A 21563-nucleotide genomic window follows, 5' to 3' on the forward strand; every position below is an offset into this window, starting at 1 on the left:
TCTTAAGCCCAATTTAAGTCCTTTTTCACCATCCTGCACCAAGACCTCAAGGCTCTCTCCACCCTCACCCTCACCCTCCTTCAGAGTCCTTTCTTTGGTGCAATACACCACACCAAGACCAAGCTTCACTTTATGTTTTTTGTTTGTTTGTTTTTTTTAACCAGAGCATTGTTCAGCTCTGGCTTATGGTGGTGCGGGGGATTGAACCTGGGACTTTGGAGCCTCAGGTATGAGAGTCTGTTTGCATAACCATTATGCTGTCTACCCTCTGCCCAGTGTTTTCTTTTTTTGTCTTTGTTTCTTAAGTTCTTTCTGTAAGTGTGATCATAAGGGATTCATTCTTTTCTTTTTTGACTTAACTCGGTGTGCAATAAAAAAAAAAAATTCCGTAATATATCTGAAAAGTAACCAAAGAACAAGACCTGAGACCACAGGGAGGGCAGGGAATTACGTTTATTTTACATTAATGGGTTACAGGCGGATTCCCACAAGACCTGCACATGGTGGTACTACAGCACTCAGCTTTTGTCAATTTCAAACTGGGCACGGCACAAGCTGATTGGTTAGAAACAATGTCCTATTTGGGGAGTCCTGAGATTCCCAAAGAGACATGATGGACCTAGACCTCAAATAAATCCCTCTCACCATTGTTATAGGTCATTCCTATCAGGAACAACACAATAGACCCCTTTGTGGGCCCCCATAGGACCTTGCCCTCAACCTGGATCAACAACGGTAGAGAATGTTCCATCCTCCGAAGGGAGGATGGACAACATACTCTATGCTACACCTGAGGAAGATGGGTCAATATTGGGGTAGCTTGGAATGTTCCTACTTATGAGCACAGAATGTGAGCTCAGATCTACAGGGATGCAGAGGTCACATAGGCTCCTAAGCTGAATATAGGCCCCAGATCATGTCAAATCGATGGGGTTTACAGTCAGCAATATTTATACCCCCTTTCCCATATTAGGGAGCTATCTTTTCCCTGATCCAGCTTTCTGGTCCTTCTGGTTGTAGTTGCCAACAATCAGAACCCTCCACTCGGATGCTGGAATGTAGAAGTGGGTGTCCATCAAGAGCCTATAGATTTTTCATTTCAAGTTAACATGACTTCTTTTTGCTTTTTTACAAGCCATTTTTACTTGTGACTAATGGTGGTTGACAAGGTTGTATGATGACAAGGTATAGTACACACTGCACCCATCACCAAAGTTCTGCACCCCCCCCCCCACACCCAGCAATAACCACCATAGTTCTCACAAAGTCTTAGAGTTTGTTTACTTCTGTGGGGGTTGTTAGTTTTTTGTTGTTGTTGTTGTTTTCCCTGCTATTGCTGGGGCTCAATGCCTGCACTACGAATCCACTGCTCCTGGAGGCTGTTTTTTCCCTTTTGTTGCCCTTGTTTATCATCATTGTTGTTGTTTTTATTCTTGCTGCCATTGCTGTTGGATAGGACAGCAAGAACTCAAGAGAGGAGGGGAAGACAGAGGGGGGAGAGAAAGACAGACACCTGCAGACCTGCTTCACCACCTCTTAAGTGACCCCCTGCAGGTGGGGAGCTGGGGGTTGAACCGATCCTTGTGTCAGTCCTTGCGCTTTGCACCATGTGCTCTTAACCTGCTGCAGTACTGTCCAGCCCCGTAGTTTGTTGGTTTTTCACCAGAATACTGCTCAGGAGCCTCAGGCACGAAATCTCTTTGCATAATCATTATGCTGTCTATCTATCCTGCCCTGTTTCAGTTCTCTATATTCCACATATGAGTGAAATCATCCATACTTCTCTCTCACCTCTTTACTTAATTTGATAAACATAACTACCGGTTCCATATTGTTTATTGCAAAGTAGTAATTCCATGGAGTCTCTATCCCATGCTTCCTTATCCAGTCTTCTATGGATGCACATTTAGGGTGTTTCCGCATTTCGGCTATTGTGAATGATGCTGATGTGAACATAGCCACCCCTGTATTTTAGCACAGCTTCTCAAGAAGTAATCCTTTCATTGCAGAAACATTATCTGAACTGTTTTCAGTGATCCTTATGAAAATCACCATTGATATCAACTTGAGTCATGTCTCAAATGTATCTTTAAAAATAAGTAAAAGAAACAGATGTGCAAAAAGAGTGGTTTTCTTATTTTTGTATTATTCCTACATGGCTCTCAAAGCTGCTAGTAAGAAGGCGGCTGTCAGTGTTAGCATTGTCACAGTGCTATGTCATTCAGGGTCTCTTACTAGGGATGACACTGATGGACAGCCCTCCTGTGGCATAACAACATAGTATATATATATATGTGTGTGTGTGTGTGTATATATATATATATATATATATATATATAGAGAGAGAGAGAGAGAGAGAGAGAGAGAGAGGGACAAGACTATAGGATAAAAGGGATAAAATTCCACACAGTTCCCAGAACCAGAGTTCTATATCCCATCCCCTCCATTGGAAGTTTCCCTGTTCTTGGATTATCCCTCTGGGAGCATGGACCCAGGTTCATTATGGGGAGCAGAAAGTGAAAAGTCTGGCTTCTGTAATTGCTTCTCTGCTGGACACTGACATTGGCAGATTGATCCATACCCCTAGCCTGTTTCTGTCTTTCCCTAGTGCAGCAGAGCTCTGGAGAGGCTGGGTTCCAAGACACGTTGGTGAGGTCATCTGCCCAGGGATGTCAGGTTGGCATCATGGTAGCATCTGCAACTTTGTGGCTTAAAAAAACAGGAAAAAAAGTGTTTAATAATCAGTAACCTACAGGCAAGAATATAGCAGATAAGATTTGTGGTCTCCATTTTGGAAAAAGCTAGCAGGTCAATTTTTGCCTGAGTCCAACAGCTAACAGGCAGGTGGGCTAAAGGTATTGTCTGGGGAGATGGTGTCAGAGTTGAAAATAGGACTAGAAAGCTGGATCTAGGAAGAGAGTATCTCCCAAATATGGAAAAAGTATATAAATGTTGTTAACTGTAAACCCTATCGATTTGATCTGGGGCCCATATTTAGCACAGGAGCCTGTGTAACCTCTGCATCCCTGTAGGTCTGAGCTCATAGTCCGTGGTCATAGCTAGGAACATTCTAAGCTGCACTCATTTTAGGACCCATCTTCCTCAAGTGGCAGAGTATGTTGACCCAGCCTCTCTTTGGAGAATGGGGTAGTCCCTACCTACCATTGTTGATCCACATTGAGGGCAAGGTCTTGTAGAGGCCCACAAGAGGATCCACTATATTGTTCCTGATGGAGATGACCAGTGACAGTGGAGAGAGGGACACGTGAGAGGTCTAAGCCCATCATGCAGATCTTTTTAAAGTACACATTTTCAAATTATGTGACTTTTTTTTTTAGCTTGATTCTCCAAACTCTTCCGCTAAATAGTGTATACAATTCTAATGAATTTGTCATGGTTACTTTTGAGTGGCCAGAGATCTTAGCAGGGAGAGTTGTTTTATTTGACCTAGTCATTTGGTGAAATATCCAGAAAAGGTTGGCGGAAGATTAATAGGCCCATGCATCAGCCTCAAAAAGAGGAACCTACTTCCCAAAAATTTTGCTAAGGAGAGGTGTGCATGTTTGTGTGTGTGTATTTACATGTTGGCTTATTGAGGGTTTTTTTTTTTCTTCTGCTAATAATAGAATGTTTGAATTATTCATCTGAGGAGTCTTTTTTTTTTTCTGGGGGATCATCCCTCAGCAGTGTTCTATGATCAGTGCTCGCTCATGTTCTCAGTGTTATGGGAGACAACAGGACAGTTGTCTGAAGAGTATTTTTTTTCTTCTTTAAGGTTTCATAAGATGCTCTCCAGTAGTGAGAACCTCTCAATTTAGTGATCTCTGCTTTATCATGTGGGTGGCTTACTTGAAACTTTGGAGATTCTATGAGCTAAAACATCCCCCCTAAGTTTTCATTTACATGTAGGAAATCTCTGAAGTTGTGCTTCTGTCCAAATTATATAATTATATTTCTTATACTTATACCTTTTGTGATTAATATAAAAATTACATTTTGACCATTCCAAGCATTTCACTGGTATTAAGTACATTCAGAGGGTTATGCAGTGGCACATCTGGTTAAGCACACATGTTACCAGAAGCGTCATAAGTGCTGAAGCTTCCCATCTGTGCAGAAGCAGTGCTGCAGGTGTCTTTTTCCCTCTCTATCTCCCCTTGCCTTCTCAACTTCTCTCAGTCCTATCAATTAAGTAAATGTTTTACAAATTACATTCACAGTGGTATGTAGCTGTCACCGCTCTTGATTTTCAAAACATGGTCCTCACCCCAAAGAGAAACTCGACTCCCGTTAAACCTATTTCCTCATTCCTTAGTTCCCCACTCCCATTCTTGAGTCTGTGTTCTGTCTTTATAAATTTTCCTATTTTGGATCACAAAGGTAAGTGAAATCATACAGTATGTATCGTTCTGTAACTGGTTTATTTCTTCTAGCTTGATTTTTAAAGTATCACTCATGCTGTAGCATGAATCAGAATCTCATTCCTTGTTAATGCTAAGGTGTGTGTGTGTGTGTGTGTGTGTGTCACATTTTATTACTCAGTAAGGGTTGTCATAATAGTTATGATGCTTTTTTTCATAGAAAAAGAGAAAAATATGTCATGACTTTCCTGATACCCCAACACTAGTGGATGTTTGAGTTGTTTAAACAGCTTGGCGATTGTGAACAGTAATCTTGCTGTGAATATTGGTGTCCAAGTATCTGTTCAAGTCCTTGCTTTCAGTTCTTTTGATGTATAAATTGCACACAGAATTATTGAAATTGACTTTTTTTTTACTTCTTTTGAAATTATTTTACTGTTACTAAAAAAGTTGCAAGAATAATGCAAAGTTCATGTATATCTTTCAACCAATTTCCTCTGATGGTAGCCTATGATAAAACTACAGTATAGTGATCAAAGCCAAAATAATTTGTATTGGTAACATAGTCTTATCAGAACTATAGACCTTATTTAAAATGCAACAGTTTTTTCACTTATATTCTTATTTTGTTCCAGGATTCCTCTTTTTTAACTAATTGCTATGTTCTCTTAATCTCTTACCTTTTAAAGTTCTTTCATGTTTCATTGTCATTAGTGACCTTGATCCTTTTAAAGATAAATTGTTAGGTAGTGTGTGTGTGTGTGTGTGTGTGTGTGTGTGTCCTGGTCCTTAGTTCTTAGAGTGCATTTAAGTTATTTTTTCTTATTATTTTGAGCATATATGTTTTTGGCAAAAATGCCACAGAAGTGATGTCACCTGCTTAGTGTGTTATGTGTGTATAATGTCACTATTTCTGACAATATTGACTTTGGTCACTTATTTATGATATTAGCTAAGCTTCTTTCCAATGTTACTATTTTTCTTTATATTGAAGATAATACTTAGAATATGCCCATTTCCTAATTCTCAAACTTTTGCCCACTAATTTTAACTATGCATCAGTGATTTTTTTTCTTCTTGCTATAGCTGTTTCTGTGGTATTCTAATAGTAATTCAATATTTCCCCATTTTCCATGAAGTTTTATTTATTTTCCATATACATGTGAGAGAGAAATCAGAGCATTGCTTAGCTCTGGTATATACTGTGCTAGGAATCAACTCTGAGCCCTCAGGCTTGCAAGATCTTATGCGGTACTACTGAACTATCCACAGCTCCTAATTTCTTGCTCCATGATATTTTTAAATGCATGAAAAGAAATAAACCATTTGTTTTGTTTTGTTTTTTCCTGAAATTTTGATCTGCAAACCTTTGGGAAATGATCGAGCAAAAGACTCAGACTACCTTATCAACAGGTATCTTCTTGACAACTAGAGAGTTTGATGGCATTTTGTTACAACTAAACAGTTTTTCCTGAAAAGGAAAAAAAATGAGGGCATTGTTAGAAACACTTCATTTCCCAATAAAAGCTGTAACAATAGCCACATCAGATCAGTCACCAGGAAGTTACTGAGAGAACAGGTTCATTGTTTCCTGTCAGTTGTCATCATTTGGTAATTTGATTTCATTAAGATTATGGAAGGTTTTCACTCTTTGTGCCATAAAAAGAGAATAGAGACTGGAGCTGCCACATAAACAGGTTCCCCATCCATCCTGATGATGCCATCTGCACATAAATAAAGCTCTAGTTAGAACAGTAGACCTTTCACCTTCTGCATCCTGCAATGACCTTGGGTCCATACTCCCAGAGGGTTAAAGAACAGGAAACCTATAGGAGGGGGGGGATGGCATATGGAGTTCTGGTGGTGGGAATTGTGTGGAGTTGTACCCCTCTTATCCTATGGTTTAATCAATGCTCCCTTTTCATAAATATTTTTTTTAAAAAAAGAACAAGTAAAGAAATAAAACCACATAAAAATTAAAATAATAAAAAATAAGAACATCAGTGAGGAGTCTTTTCAGCAGTTACTTAGCAAGTGACGACACCCTCAGAGATAACTCCATTAGTCCTGGGCTCCCACGGGAGGGCCAGGATGCAAAAGGTCAGTGGACAGATGTTCACATGTCCCCACAGGGCCCATGGTACTAGCGTCTGCATTGGGGTAACTTATCAAGACAAATTTCCTGTTTTTGAGGAACTGAGAATTTTATATGGAAGAATAATAAGACAGATGTATAATAAAGGGAAATGCAAAAAAGAACTAGCTTAGTGAGTTAAGGAAGGGAAGTTAAATTGGAACTGAGCCAAGAACCAAATATGTTCACTGAGACAAGGATGGTGGAGAGGCTGTGCTTTAAGGAAGGAGGAAAGACTGCTGGGTGTTGGTGAGTGAGAGAAACCCCACTAGGGTTGTTTTGCTTTATACAAGAGGGCAGCTCTGACTCAGTCTGATATCCGTCTCCTGTACAGGAAACAGTGCAGAGAGAAGACAACATCGCATGGTTTTGAGGGGAGCCACTGAGCTTAACCTAATGGCCAGGTGGGCCTCCCTGCTCTGTTCTTTGAGATCCTAAATATCACACAAATCACCTTGTCCAAAGATACTTTTAATTGGGAAAGAGCTATCTGTCATTCTATTGATTTTTAAGGGACAAAAATTATCAGAGGGGCCAGGTGGTGGTGCAGCCAGTAAAGCACATAAATCACCATGCACAAGGACCCAGGTTCAAGCCCCCAATCCCAAGCTTCTAACATGGCAAAGTAGGCTACTAGAGTCTCTCTGTTTCCTCTTCTCTTGCCTTAATTCTGTCTCTATCATAAAAATAAATATATTTTTAAAATCTTAGTAAATGAAAGGGGGGAATGAACTAATGTATACATAATTACAAGGCTATCTTTTTTTGTTCAGATAAGTCTTTCAGGTTAAACAACGATGGCCCCTTGTAAATGTGTCTATGTAACTTTCATAGAGTTTTCGTCTTCATTTCAGAAAAAAGAAAGAAGTCTAGATTTCTAAATAGGGTCTGTTTCTGCTTTCAGTTGTGTGTTGAACTGATTTTTATTTTTAAGGTTTACTTTTTTATGATATATGAGAGTTTCACATGATACAGGGATAGAGTGAAGGAAGCCAGGGTACCACTCTGGTACATGTAGCGCTGAGCATCAAACCCATAACCTTAATCATGCAAGTTTGCTGCTCTACCAATTAATCTATTTCCTCAGCTGCATAGGCCATTGAATGAAAGCAAGGGTGTTTTATTTTATATCCACTAATTTATTCTGTCTTATGTACAAAAAGTAAAAATAGAAGAACGTCCAACTTGAACAAAATTAAGCTGTATAAAGACCCACTCAGTTTCAAAAGCAGTAGGTTTCCCACTCCTTAAGAGTTGCTATTGTTTTAATGGTCAAGGTAATTTTTTTTCTTGCCTCCAGGGTCATCGCACTATGAATCCATTTCTCCTGGAGGCTACTTTTTCCCTTTTGTTGACTTTGTTCTTATTATTGTTGTTTGTTGTTGTTTTTGCTGTCATTGTTGTTGGGTAGGACATAGAGAAATCGAGAGAAGAGGGGAAGACAGAGAGAGGGAGGGAAAGATAGACACCAGCAGACCTGCTTGTGAAACGACTCCTCTGCAGGTGGGCAGCTGGGGGCTCAAACCGGGATCCTTTCTCTGGTCCTTGTACTTCTCACCATGGGCTCTTAACCTGCTCTGCTACCACCCAGCCCCCTCAAGATAATTTCCAATGTTATCTTCTTTCTTTTTTGAAATTCTTTTATAAGTGGAACTAAGTCCACTTGGAAATTTTGCAGCCAATGATAAGTCAGTTTTCTTTCTATTAGTAGTTCTTAGATTACATTATTTTCATTATATCACTTTAGAGAAATGATTTACAAGATTGTGGTTGCCATGTGTATACAGCTTCTTATCTCCCTATGGCAGATGTCATCCCTACACACCCACCACCAGCTTGTCCTCTCCTTCTACCACAGAGCACTTGTGTTAGACTCATTTTTAAAAGAACAGTGTCTAATTAGGAGGAAAGCTCCATAATATCTTATAGCAACGTGGTTGGCTCAAGTTATATTTTAAATGTAGTCAAAGTTAGATTTTTGTCCTTATACTGGGAAGCATACTAGTAAAATATTCTGGGGGCCAGGTGGTGGCACACCTGGTTGAATGTACACATTACAGTGCACGAGGACATGGTCCCACCTGTGGAGAGGAAGCTTCACAAGTGATGAAGCAGTGCTGCAGGTCTCTCTCTCTCTCTCTCTCTCTCTCTCCTCCTTTCCTTTCAATTTCTGTCTCTATCCAAAATAAATAAGTAAATAATATTAGAAAAAAAGATAGAATTTTTTCTGGCTTTCCATTTTATTTTTCTCCCATAAAGAGAATTCATTTTCTCTTTGGAGAATTAGCAGCCATTCTGAAGTAATGTCTCATATTTAATAAGATTGTCATTACTTTTAAAAACTGTACTGATTGATATACAGTGGAGTAGCTCAGATCAGACAGTTCTCGATAAATTAGCAAGAAGGAACATAACATTCAGAGAGAGAATAATGAACCACAAAAAGCTTTTCTCACAAAATTAGCCTTCACTAAATGTAAATGAATAAGATAGTAATGGCTCAGCATTTCTCATTTTCCAAATGTGTAAAGTGATCTCGTCAGTATGCTGGGACCATCAAAGTGGCTGGGGAGAGTGACTTCTAGTATGCAAGTGGCTGTATTGTGACAATGATAAAGACTTTAATTTACCACTGCTCCATCAGAGGAATTAATTACTGTAGTCTCAAGATCACCAAAAGACAATGATGTGACATTTTTATCATCATCAATACGGTATAAATTTGGCCCTGGGATTATTTTGGGTTGGTTAAGTTTTAATAGTATGATTTAAAAAAATAAAAAGAGTGATGTTTGTTTTTTGCCTTAAAAACTCAATAGCACCTGTCATCTTTTTTGTCTAAAGTAAGTTTTGAAACATTTAGATTTGAGGGCTGGGTGGTGGCACATCTGGTTGAGTGCACATGTTACAATGTGTAAGGACCCAGGTTCAAGTCCCTGTCCCCACCTGCAGGGGGAAAGCTTCATGAATAGTGAAGCAGGGCTGCAAGTGTCTGTCTCTATCCCCCCATTTGCTCTCAATATCTGACTGTCTCTATCCAATAAATAAATAAAGATAATTTAATTTTTTTAAAGCAACATTTAGATTTGGAATTGTTCTGCTATTCTCTGGCAATCTAGTTTTAAGGAATTATAAATCCCTCTAAACTTATGCTCTTAGCCCTGTTTTTCATGATGTTGTTCATGAACTACTTCAGGGCACAAAAGTTAAACAAAATGACTGGGCGAGCAAGTCCCTGGGAAGCTCAGCGTAAATCATGACTGTGTAGATAGTCCGCATGAAGCCCAGTGAGGCATTTGTGTGCTGTCCACAAGTGGACAGTTTCACCTTGCTGCCCTCGTCTAGGGGCATATCTGTGACCTCCACTGTCTGTGGAGGAAAAGATACACATCCCCTGTCATTGTGAGAAACGAAAATGCTCTTACAGATGTCTGGAATGCCCCTTTGTCCCATGATCTTAAAACAGATACAAGAACAAAGGTAGAAACAAGTTGATGGGTAAATTTAGCTGTCTTCTTCAAACTTTTCAAGAACTGGGAATTACCAGCACACATAGCAAGTTTCTTTGGCCACTCTGGTTTTGTTTGTTTGTTTTGCCACCAGGCTTATTGCCAAGGTTTGGTGCTACCATGATGACTCCACAGTTCCCAGTGGCTCCCTCTCCTCCTCTCTCCTCTCCCCTCCCCTCCCCTCCCCTCCCCTCCCCTCCCCTCCCCTCCCCTCCCCTCCCCTCCTCTCCCCTCTGTAGGTGTGGCACCATTCAGCCCCCTGTCTATTCTCCTCTACAACAAAAGCTGCCCCTCCTTGCTTTTTGGATTTCAATTTGCCTTGTACATACTGACTCTCCAGTGGCGCGCTCACAATTATTCTGAAACCATTCCCAAATTCTCAGGTTTTGTGGCAGCATTATTGCTTTCCACAACCTTTTACATGTCTTCCTTTGACTGTAAAGCCTTTAAATTTTTAATGTAATCTTTTTTTTTATTTACTTATTCCCCTTTTGTTGCCCTTGATGTAGTTATTATTGATGTCATTGTTGTTGGGTAGGACAGAGAGGAATAGAGAGAAGAGGGGAAGACAGAGAGGGGGAGAGAAAGGTAGACACCTGCAGACCTGCTTCACCGCCTGTGAAGTGACTCCCCTGCAGACGGAGAGCTGGGGGCTCGAACCTGGATCCTTACACTGGTATTTGCATTTTGCACCACCTGCTCTTAATCTGATGCGCTGCTGCCTGACTCCCTAACGTTATCTTTCTACGCTTATCTTTCCAGCCCAATCAGTTTTGTAGTTGTTGTTCTTGTTCTTGATGTTTTTACAGATACTAGTTTGATGGAATGTTCTTGGTATGACTTCAGGGTGGAGCCACCTGCAAACATTCATGTCACCTGGTTATATAAGTCCTTTTTAATTTTATGGTATTTTTGAGGCAGCCTTGATTTACAAGCCTATGGATGTTTTATGTTTCATTTCTCACCTCCTCAAAATGCATCACCCCACCAAAGCACAAGTATCCTTCTACCAAAGACAGAACCATCAACCAGAGGACACTTCACAAATGGTGCAGGGGGACAGTGGTGTTTGTTTACCCTTCACTCTCTCATCTCTGTGTGAAAGGAAGTCCACCAGGAGTGGTGGAATCATTCAGGTTCAAACCGTGGTGCGCACGCACGCACGCGCGCGCGCGCACACACACACACAGTCATCATTATTATTTTGGCTTTTTGGTTTTATTTATATACTTTAATGAGGGGGAAGACTGAGGGGGGGTTACTGAGAGAAAAAACAGAATATTTCTCAGTTTTGGCTAGTGGTGGTGGTGGGGATTGATCTTGGGAACTCAGAGCCTCAGGAATGAAAGTTAGTTTTTTCTTTTTTTTTAAGTTTCTTTTTTTTTTTTATTAGTATCTGTATTTATTTACTGGATAGAGACAGCCAGAAGGAGAGAGACAGGGAGAGAGAGAGCAGCCCTGTTTTACCACTCGCAAAGCTTTCCCCCTGCAGGTGGGGACCTGGGACTTGAACCCAGGTTCTTGCACATTGTAATATGCGCTCAACCAGGTGCGCCTTCAGCTGGCCCCCAGGAATGAAAGTTGTTTGCATGACTGTTATGCTGTCTCCCCAGTCCTATCTTTGTTTTTATTACCTGCTTGTGGGTGCTTAGGTAAGTTTTTATCAAGAAGCGATTGAGAATGTCTTGTTTACCTATTTCAGGACAGTGTGTTTACAGAAAAAGCTTAGTGCTTCCTCTAGCTCAGGTTTGTGATACTCGATCAGTGTTTGTGATACTGAAGTGTCATGGTTTCTGTTTTTCTTTTCCAGCTGACATCCCAGCATCCTTATGCTGAAGTTTTCATCGGCCGGCCACATGTTTGGACTGTTGACCTTAACAATCAGGAGGAAGTGGAAGATGCCGTGAAAGCAATTTTAAGTCAGAAGGTTATTTCTTACTTTTCTGTTTTCCCCCATTGGTAATGTAAACTAGAATGCATGGCAAGGATTACAGATGCTTTTTCTTTTGTAGTTGTTATTGTTTTTAAAGATGCACTTATGCATTTTAAAAACAGAGAGAGAGAGAGAGATAAAAACACTGCTCAGCTCTACCATGTAACAGTGCTAGGGATTGGACCTGTGTCCAGGGACATGCAAGCCCTGTGCTCTCTGACATGATATTGAGCTACCTCCAGGCCCAAGCACTTTGATTAATTAGGATATTTACATGTTAGCTGATGTCAGAAATTAAATGTCAAACAATGTCATGTGGCCTGAGAATGCCAACGATGTGACATGAAATGGAAACAAAGCTCGTCTTCAGATGGAACGTGCATTCTGCAAACCTCTGTGATATGATTCCTAAACCCATGACACACTACTAGGAATCTGAATTGTACTTGCTCTAGTGACCCCCTTATTACTGCTTTCCAGAAAAGTTTTGTTTGATCCCCAACAAAAAAGCGACAGGACAAGGAAAAAGAAATACCTGCTTAGGGCCAGGAGCTCATGTGCCTGGCAGAGTGTACAGATGCCCATGCGCAAGGGCTGGGGTTCAAGCTGCTAGTCCTCACTTGCAGGGAAGGAGCCTCACAGGGATGAAGTAGTGTTGCAGGTTCTCACTTTCTTCCTCTCTATCTCCCTCCTCCCTCTCAAGTTCTCTCTTTCCCTATTCTTTAATCTTTTTAAAGATTTATCTATTGTTTTAGGTATTTATCATATAGAGACAGAAATTGAGAAGGAGAGGGATGATAGAAAGGGAAAGAGACACCCGCAACACTGCTTCAGCACTCATGAGACTTTCCCTGTGGAGGTGGAGCCAGAAGCCTGAACTTGAGTCCTTGAGTGTTATAATGTGCTCAACCAGGTGCACCACCCGCTGGCCCCCTCTTTTTCTCTAAAGAGACCCAAGACATTGAGGCCCAAGACATTACAGGTTCAGTTCCTGGCGCTACCTACTTTATGCCAGAGCTGAGCAGTGCTCTGATCTGATCTCTCTCTCCTCCCTCTCTTTCTCTCTCAGGAATAAATAAAACTAAATATTAAAAAAAGAAAAGCAAGTAGTGGGTTCTATGGGAGACAGAAGAAAACCACAATAAATGATGTAATTAGAAGGAAATGGAGAGGAAATTGGGAAAAAACAGAAGGTCTTTGTGGAGAGCAGGAGCTCCGCAGTGCAGTTTGCAGACATCCTTCCTGTGGCCATCAGGGTCCTTTTAGCACAAGAAGGATGAGCAGAAGCACTTCTCCTCTTCTCGATTACTGACCCCACTGGAGTTTCTCAGTGACTGGATGTGGTTTCAGAACATCCTTTCAGTAAGCCTCCCAAAAGAGTCCATAACTTACTTCTGAAGAACTGCCATGCAGAAAATTCACACAGCTAAGCGTACATCCTGCAGTAGAAGCTTACCATTGCTCCATACCCCTACCACTAGGAGCATGAAGACCTGGTCATGCACAGGCCCATCTGCCACCGAGAGCAGTGTAGCTCTTGCAACTCACAACAACACTAGTTTGTTTATTTTTCCCCTTTTATTGTCCTTGTTGTTTTTCATTATTATTGTAGTCATTGTTGTTATTGATGTCATCATTGTTAGATAAGACAGAGAGAAATGCATAGAGGAGAGGAAGACAGAGAAGAGGAGAGAAAGACAGACACCTGCAAACCTGCTTCACCACCTGTGAAGTGACTCCCTTGCAGGTGGGGAGATTAGGGCTCAAACCGGGATCCTTCCACTGGTCCTTGGCTTTGTGCCACCTGCACTTAACCCACTGTGCTACCTACCGCCCAGCTCCCTAACAGCACTAGTTTGAAAAAGCACAGTTTCCTTTATCTGTTTCTCCATTATAGGGGAAAGAAAAACTATTCAGCATCATAGCCTTTAAGCCTTTAAACTGACCATAGAGCAATGATTGAGTCAGCATCACTTCAGCTGAACTGAGTTTCATTGATAAGAGAACAGAGGAAGGGCCATTTTTATTGCATTGAGCCCTTTAAATTAATTTACTTCCATTTCTAATGTCTGCCCTTTGGAACATATTATAAAAATTGCCTGAGGATATTCAACCTTCATTTTACCACATGACTGGATCTGGTGACAGAGGCCAGAATTAATATATTCATGAAATTTCCCTTGTCCCTTATGCATGAATCCAATATGCAAGTCTGTGGCAGATAATTTCCTTTTGTTCTTCCAACCAGCCTTTGGGGAGAGATGTAGCTGAAGACCAGCCATGGAAAGCTTCTGAAATCATCTATGGATTACGTCAGTAACTATACTTTTGCCAGGGTAGTGTGGGGGTGCCTCTTCCTGGGCGTGTACTCTCTGGATTGGAGAGAACTCACCTAGAGCCAGTGACGTGAGGGAGATGACTCAGGAACCAAGCTCTTGGCATCAAGGCAATGAAATTCTTTATTGATCAGAGAGCCAAGGCTTTTAAAGGGCAGACCCGGAAGTGGCAAGTCGGAAATGGAACTGGCTAGGAAAGGGGCAGAAAAAGGCAAAAGGGGCTGGAAAGGTAGGAATTTCCTTAACAACTGTTGCAAGGGTTATAACTGGTAGGATTAATAATACCCTGCAGGCAGGGAGGGTCTTTAGGGTAGAAAGAAGATAGATCAAAGGAATGGAATGGGTGGGGATCTTTCAGGCAAAACAATGATTATGTAGATAGGCCATAGTATCAGGAATGCAGGGTGAAGCAGGGGGAGCTGGCTTAATGTTTTAAGGAATGCCAGGCTCCTGGAGGCAGAAAAATGCAGGTGCTTTGTGAGGCTCCTCACAATTTCCCGACATCTCCCCCTTTCTTTGTATCTAATGGCCATAGTATCAGGAATGTGGGGTACTTTGTGAGACAGGGAGTCTGATAAGACAGCACACCTTTGGGGTTACTCCTGTCCCTTCTTGCTGAACCTCTTAGTAGAGAGAGAGAAAGACTGACAGGATAGATGCACTCCTCAGGTCAAACCCTGCTAGGCTCTACCACATCCTCACAATTTCCCGACATACTTTGAAGGAAGAGCTATATCTGGATCCAGAATAGATAAGCAATTGTAAAAGCTTGAGTTAACAAGGACTCACATTTGCCCTTGAGTAAATTTGGTGTAGTTCAGAACTTATCAGTTTCATAAAATTTGGAACACAGAAGTCAGCTACTAAGCAGATTGAATACTTAAGAGACACACAATCTGAGAACAGACTGACCTCTGTTCTTGCAGAGTAGTTGTCTCTAATATTACAGTAATTACTGCTCAGCTTCTTTTAGCACTCAGCAGATGGACGTGAACAGGAGTAACTGAGATCCAGCTTGCATAATGTGACATCTAATTGTGCATTTGACGATCTCTTAAGAAATTAATAGCTATTGGGAGTCGGGCGTTAGTGCAGTGGGTTAAATGCATGTGGCACAAAGTGCAAGGACTGGCATAAGGATCCTGGTTCAAGCCCCTGACTCCCCACCTGCAGGGAAGTCGCTTCATAAGTGGTGAAGCAGGTCTGCAGGTGTCTATCTTTCTCTCCCCCTCTCTGTCTTCCCCTCTTCTCTCCATTTCTCTCTGTCCTATCCAACAACAATGACATCAATAATCACTACAACTATAAAAAAAAAAGGGCAACAAAAGGGAATAAATATTAAAAAAATAAAAATAAAAAATAAATTAATAGCTATAATTGAAGAAGATTTCAAATGGAATGTGTGAATCAAAACACACATATACACAGAGGAAGACCTCTGAAACCAGCTTCTCAGCTGTCTACAAAAGTATGTCTTTTCTGGTGCTTGTCACATTTTCAACAGTCCTCTCCTCATACAGTTCATAAAGATTTTGTCTAGTTTTCCATCAGGTGTTAAGTGTGCTCTGTCCTGTTGCTGGAAAAGGTCTGATAGGCTCGGAGCTCTTGAAAGCTGTAAAATACTGTCTTTCTGGTGGTTTTCATCCAAGTAAAATTTCTTTAGAGATCAATAATTTTAGCTAGTTACCCCACTTCAGAAAATAGACTTCATAGTAATGGCACAAGCACTGGGAATCATGGGTTAAACTGCATTTCTCCCTTTCTTTCAGGTGTCACACTGATCAGATTGCCATTGTCTTTCTCCCCTCCCCAGTGAAATACTTCCTTGGGCTCCCTGCTACTCTCAAACCAAGTCTAGTCTATAGTCTAGTCAAGAGTTTTGTGGGAATCCGTGAAACTGAGCTCTACTTGCTTGCTGGCCTTCTTTCACATCTTCCTAACTACCCATTCCATCTTGAACATCTTCATCTTGGCTCCTGGAATCATAACTGCCCTTAAAAGCCCAACACAAGCAGCAGGGCTTGACTTTGATACTCCTGCTTCCCAGGAATGTCTAGATGAACACTTGGTAGTAGTTTATAAATGTTTTTGCACCAGTAATTCTTAGGTACATTCTAATCTTATATAGTTTTGCAAAGCAATGCTTTTGTTGCCATTCTGGAGCCTTAAATTCAGTCTTAAGTTCTTCCTGGGCCCTTCTGAGTGTAGTCAACATGCATACATTCAACTCATGATTGCTTTGCTTTTTTTCCTCCAGTATCATCTTCACCACAGCTTCAAAGATGCAATTTCTCTTATTACCATTTTACTCATGAGAAACTTGGGATTTAAATGGCAAGTGTTTTGCTCAAGACCCTGTAGTTAGTGAGGGATTGTGAATCCACGTTTGTTGACATTCAAGTTCATAGTCCTCACCCCTCACAAGGCTGCCTGCAGGAGACACCTGGGTGTATGTGCCTCAGTAGAGGACTGGGTAAGGGTTGCATGTCCTGGCTTGTCTTCTCTAGTGATACCATGTTCTGTTTCCACAGATTGAACCTTATATGCCATATGAGTTCACATGTGAGGGAATGCTACAGCGAATCAATGCTTTCATTGAAAAGCAGGTAAGGCTTATGGTCCGGGAGGTGGCATAGTGGCTAAAGCATTGAATTCTCAACCATGAGATCCCAAGTTCAATCCCCGGCAGCACATGTATCATAGTGATGTCTGGTTCTTTCTCTCTCTCCTATCTTTCTCATGAATAAATAAATTATTAAAAAAAAAAACAGGTAAGGCTCATTGAAAGTCTTTGTGTTTCTGAATGTGTTGCCCTAGAGGAACCCATCAACAGTTAAAATCTCACTGTGCTTCTGTGGGTATTTTTCTGCTTTGGCAGACTCCAGAAACAAAGTTATGGCTTATTGTAATTCTTAATACTCTGTTGTGGTCACCCAAGGGAGTCAGTCTGACTTGGGGTAAAAATATTGTTTTTTTTTCTTTAAAGCTTTTTTAAAAATATTTATTTATTTATTTATTCCCTTTTGTTGCCCTTGTTGTTGTTTTATTGTTGGAGTTATTCTTGTCATCATTGTTGGATAGGACAGAGAGAAATGGAGAGAGGAGGGGGAGACAGAGATAGGGGAGAGAAAGATAGACACCTGCAGACCTGCTTCACTGCCTGTGAAGAGACTCCCCTTCAGGTGGGGAGCCGGGGCTCTAAGTGGGATTCTTATGCCAGTCCTTGTGCTTTGCACCATGTGCACTTAACCTGCTGTGCTACCACCCGACTCCCCAGGGTAAGAATATTCTTTGTGATCTTGGAAGATCAGATGGACATTTACAGCCAGAGTTGATCAGGGTGAAAACCTTGACAGGCAAGCCCTGAATTGCTTCTGAGTGGTATTGCACAGCTATCAATGAAGAGAACGACAGAAAGATTGCTCCCCAGTCCTGTCTGATCTTCATTCCTTACCCTGAGAAAAGTCAGGACTGAAACCAGTGGTTTCTAAGCATGACTTTAAAAGACAGTAAATAATTCCAAATATATCAGGACTTTTTAGTGGCTTTCAAAGGCATCTTTTAAACAGGGCCCTTTTTTACTGAACTTGTACATGAAATTGCATAAAAGAAAAATTATGTTCCAAAGTCAGGACGGGTTCCCAGGGTCCCATGATCTCCAGCAGCATTTGGAACTGTGACTCCCACTCATACAAGTATAGGTCTTTTTTTTTTTTTTTTTTGCTGTATTTTCTAACAGCAATTCCTTAGACTTCAAAAGTATCTCAGAACTAGACAAAGACATAGAGACCCCATGGTTAGAAGACAGTGAACTCTTTGACCACATTTCAGAAGTAAAAGGCTCCTCCAGAGGGCAAAGCAAAATGTCTCAGGGTAATCAAGAAATTGTTATGCCATTGATGTTGGGCATCTTATAGGCTGAAAACAGATATGGTGTGTCGAAAAACTTAAGTATGCATAGATGGCGTGTCTCAGGGAGGTTTGGAAGGGATGACCTAGGGCTGTAGACTACTGAGCAGAGAACCACCCTCAGTGCTTCTGTTAGAGAGTGCAAGCTGCAGGGCACAGGCTGCAGGGCAGCAGTAGAAAGAGATACCGGGTGTTGTCTATGGCAAGAGGGGAGACTCCAGGTTCCATTTCTACTAGTCTTACTTTTTTGTTCTTTTTTTTTTTTTTTTTTTTTTTTTTTGCCTCCCAGGTTATCACTGGGACTTGGTGCCTGCACTACGGAACCACTGCTCCTGGAGGCCATTTTTCCCATTTTGTTGTGCTTGTCGTAGTTGTTATTGTTGACATAGCTGTTGTGGTTGTTGAATAGGACAAAAACTGCTTCTCTTTTGCAGCTCATTTCCTCTAAAGAAAATGGTCATCAGGGTAGAGGGTAGATAGCATAATGGTGATGCAAAGAGACTCTCACACCTGTGGCTCCAAAGTCCCAGGTTCAGTTCCCTGTACCACCATAAGCCAGAGCTGATCAGTGCTCTGATTAAAAAAAAAAAAAAAAAAAAAAAGCAAATGGTCACCACCACATACATGTACAGGATTCTCTAGCAAGTGCATTTCAAGTCCTCACGTTTCTTCTCTCCACATCTTTCTAAGCCTATTACTGAGTCTCTTTTGAACTAGAGGGTCCCTTTCAGCAAACAGACCTTGCTGCTCTTTGACACGGTGGGCTGATGCCAGCTCGTTCTCCTGGCTTCTGAGACCTGAGCTTCTGGAGTGGCACACAGGAGGTGGATAGTAACTCCTTGTCAAGGGAATGGATCATGAAGGAGATGGTAGATGTATATGGTTTTTGTTCATGCTTCCCAGGTAGCTCATCTTTGACTTGATAATTTGGAAAGCACGCACTAAAATTGTCTTTTGAAAAAATGTGCTAATAGGGTGGGGGTAGATAGCATAATGGTTATGCAACGGCACTCTCACGCCAGAGGATCCAAAATCCCAAGTTCAGGTCCTTGCACCACCATAAGCCAGAGTTGATCAGTGCTCTCGTAAAAAAAAAGAAAAAAAGGGAGGGTGGGGGTTCAGGTGGTGGCTCACCTGGCTGAGTGCGACAAGTTACAGTGCACAAGGATCCAGGTTCAAGCCCCTGTTCCCCACCTGCAGGGGGAAATCTTCACAGGTGGTGAAGCAGGGCTGCAGGTGTCTCTCTTCCTCTCTCTCCCTCTCTGTCTATCTCCCCTTCCCTCTGGCATCTCTCTCTCTGTCTCTATCAAATAATTTTTTAATTAAAAAATTCTAATAAACCACTTTTAATACTACCTTATGGGACATAGTCTTTTTTATAATTCACAGAAATTCAGAGGAGTGAGTGTGTGTGTGTGTGTGTGGCTTTTTGTTTGTTTTGTTTTGTTTTGCTTGCTAAGACTTACTCATCTGTTCACACAGTAGATACTTGTCAGTTGGAATGTGCTGTGGAGTCAGGCAGAGAAGGATGTCCTGGGTGACGACCGCGTCCTCAAGTAGCTTCAGGTTTCACAGAGAAACCAGCCAAGTTCAAGGCAATGCCACTACTATAAGCATACAGTCTGTAATTGTGATGCCTTAGGGTCATATAACTCAGCATACAGGGCAGAGTAGGGGAGGATATCTAGAAACATTTTGCAGAAGTAAGTTCTATATACAATCCTGGCATGTCCAGACATAGGAAGGGTCAGGTATGTCTAGATGCAAAAACCTGAGGCCAGTGGAGAGAAAACCTGACAGATTACTGGAAACTGAGCAGTGACCTAGGAGAGATGAGACTGGAAGGGGACACAGAGGACAAAAAGATTCTGAGACTAAACTCTAAAGAATTTGGATTTGTGGTCCATGGGGTGAAAGTGGGTCAAGTGCGGGCTCTCTTCCTTATCTCTCTCATAAATAAGTAAACAGATAAATATAACAAAGAGAAGAGACTTTGAGTTTTAATTCAGGGACAACAAGCGCTAAAAAATGTTTGGGTGGGCCAGGCAGTAGCACAGCAGATTAAGTGCACTTGGTGCAAAGCACAAGGACCAGTGTAAGGATCCCAGTTTGAGCCCCTGACTCCCCACCTCTTCACAGGCAGTGACGTAGGTCTTCAGGTGTCTATCTTTCTCTTTCCCTCTCTTTCTTCCTGTCCTCTCTTGATTTCTCTCTGCCCTATCCAAGAACAATGACAATAACAACAACAATAAACAACAAGGGCAACAAAAGGGAAAAAATGGCCTCCAGGAACAGTGGATTCATAGTGCTGGCACCGAGCCCCAGCAACAGCTCTGGAGGCAAAAGATAAAAGCAGTGTGTCAACAGAATAGAGTGATGTTTTCAGGTTAATGTTTTTCAAAAAGAACATTCTAACAGGTCAAAAAAAGATGACAGAGGACCTAGTGGGGGTTGTATTGTTATATGGAAAACTGGAAAATGTTATATATGTACAGACTATTTTATTTAATGTCAAATGTAAAATATTAAGTCCCCAATAAAGAAAATTAAAAAAAAAAAAGAACATTCTAGGAATCCTATTGGGGTTTTTGTTTGTTTGTTTGTCTGTTTTTCTTTATTGGGGGATTGATGGTTTATAGTTGACAGTAAAATACAATAGTTGGTACATGTGTAACACTGTCTCAGTTTTCGACATAATACTCTAACACCCCACCTAGGTCTGAACACTCTCCCCACCCCACCCCCAGAGTCCTTTACTTTGGTGCAATACACCAAATCCAAATTTCTTGTTGAACATGCGCCCTGCCCCTGGTGCTGCTAAATGAACAGGAAAGGAACCTTTTTTTTAATTCACCACAGGGCTCTGTAAGAGTTTCAAGGCTATAATGTTTCTCCAACTCCAAAGTAAGACAAGAAGCCAGGATCCCAGTGGTTCATAGAGTAGGTCTTCTACCTCAAACTATTTGCTCCAGGGACCTGTATTTTAGAGCTTGGGGTGTTCATTATTTTTGTAGTCTGAGGACCTTCAAAGAGTAAAGAGACTGCAGAAAGGGGTGTTTCTGGTAAGAGTAGGGAAGCCTCAGGCTTCACAGAGGTGGCTGCAGCTCCTATTTCCCTCCCTCGAAGTGCCGGGAGCACGAGCACAGTGCCTTTAATGAAGTTGATCTCCGTCTTCAGTGGCCTCCCTGTGATCTGCAAGGGAGGAAGGGAGCTTTTATCCCAGAACGCTTTCAGGGTTATCTGTCAAGCTCACCCATGGCAGCAAGCTGGAGAAGCCCAAATGGCAGCGATTGTAAGAGCTCCAGGCTTCAGCTCACAGTTGAGATGTTGACAGCTTGAAGCAGACTTCCTGTCAGCCCCCCAAAAGGGGGAGAATCCTGG

General features: G+C 41.5%; 1 protein-coding gene across 5 annotated transcripts in view; it reads left to right on the forward strand.

Annotated features, from left to right (window-relative positions):
- MGAT5 (alpha-1,6-mannosylglycoprotein 6-beta-N-acetylglucosaminyltransferase) overlaps nucleotides 1–21563 on the forward strand; it is a 361514-nt gene that overhangs the window by 323648 nt on the left and 16303 nt on the right. For all 5 annotated transcript variants that reach the window (XM_060178023.1, XM_060178024.1, XM_060178027.1 and 2 more), the window contains 2 exons: nucleotides 11815–11931; nucleotides 16805–16879. In XM_060178023.1, coding sequence (XP_060034006.1) covers nucleotides 11815–11931; nucleotides 16805–16879 — 192 coding nt within the window. The remainder of the gene's footprint in view (nucleotides 1–11814; nucleotides 11932–16804; nucleotides 16880–21563) is intronic.

This window comes from Erinaceus europaeus, chromosome 18, assembly GCF_950295315.1.
Source record: "Erinaceus europaeus chromosome 18, mEriEur2.1, whole genome shotgun sequence".
NCBI lineage: Eukaryota > Metazoa > Chordata > Mammalia > Eulipotyphla > Erinaceidae > Erinaceus > Erinaceus europaeus.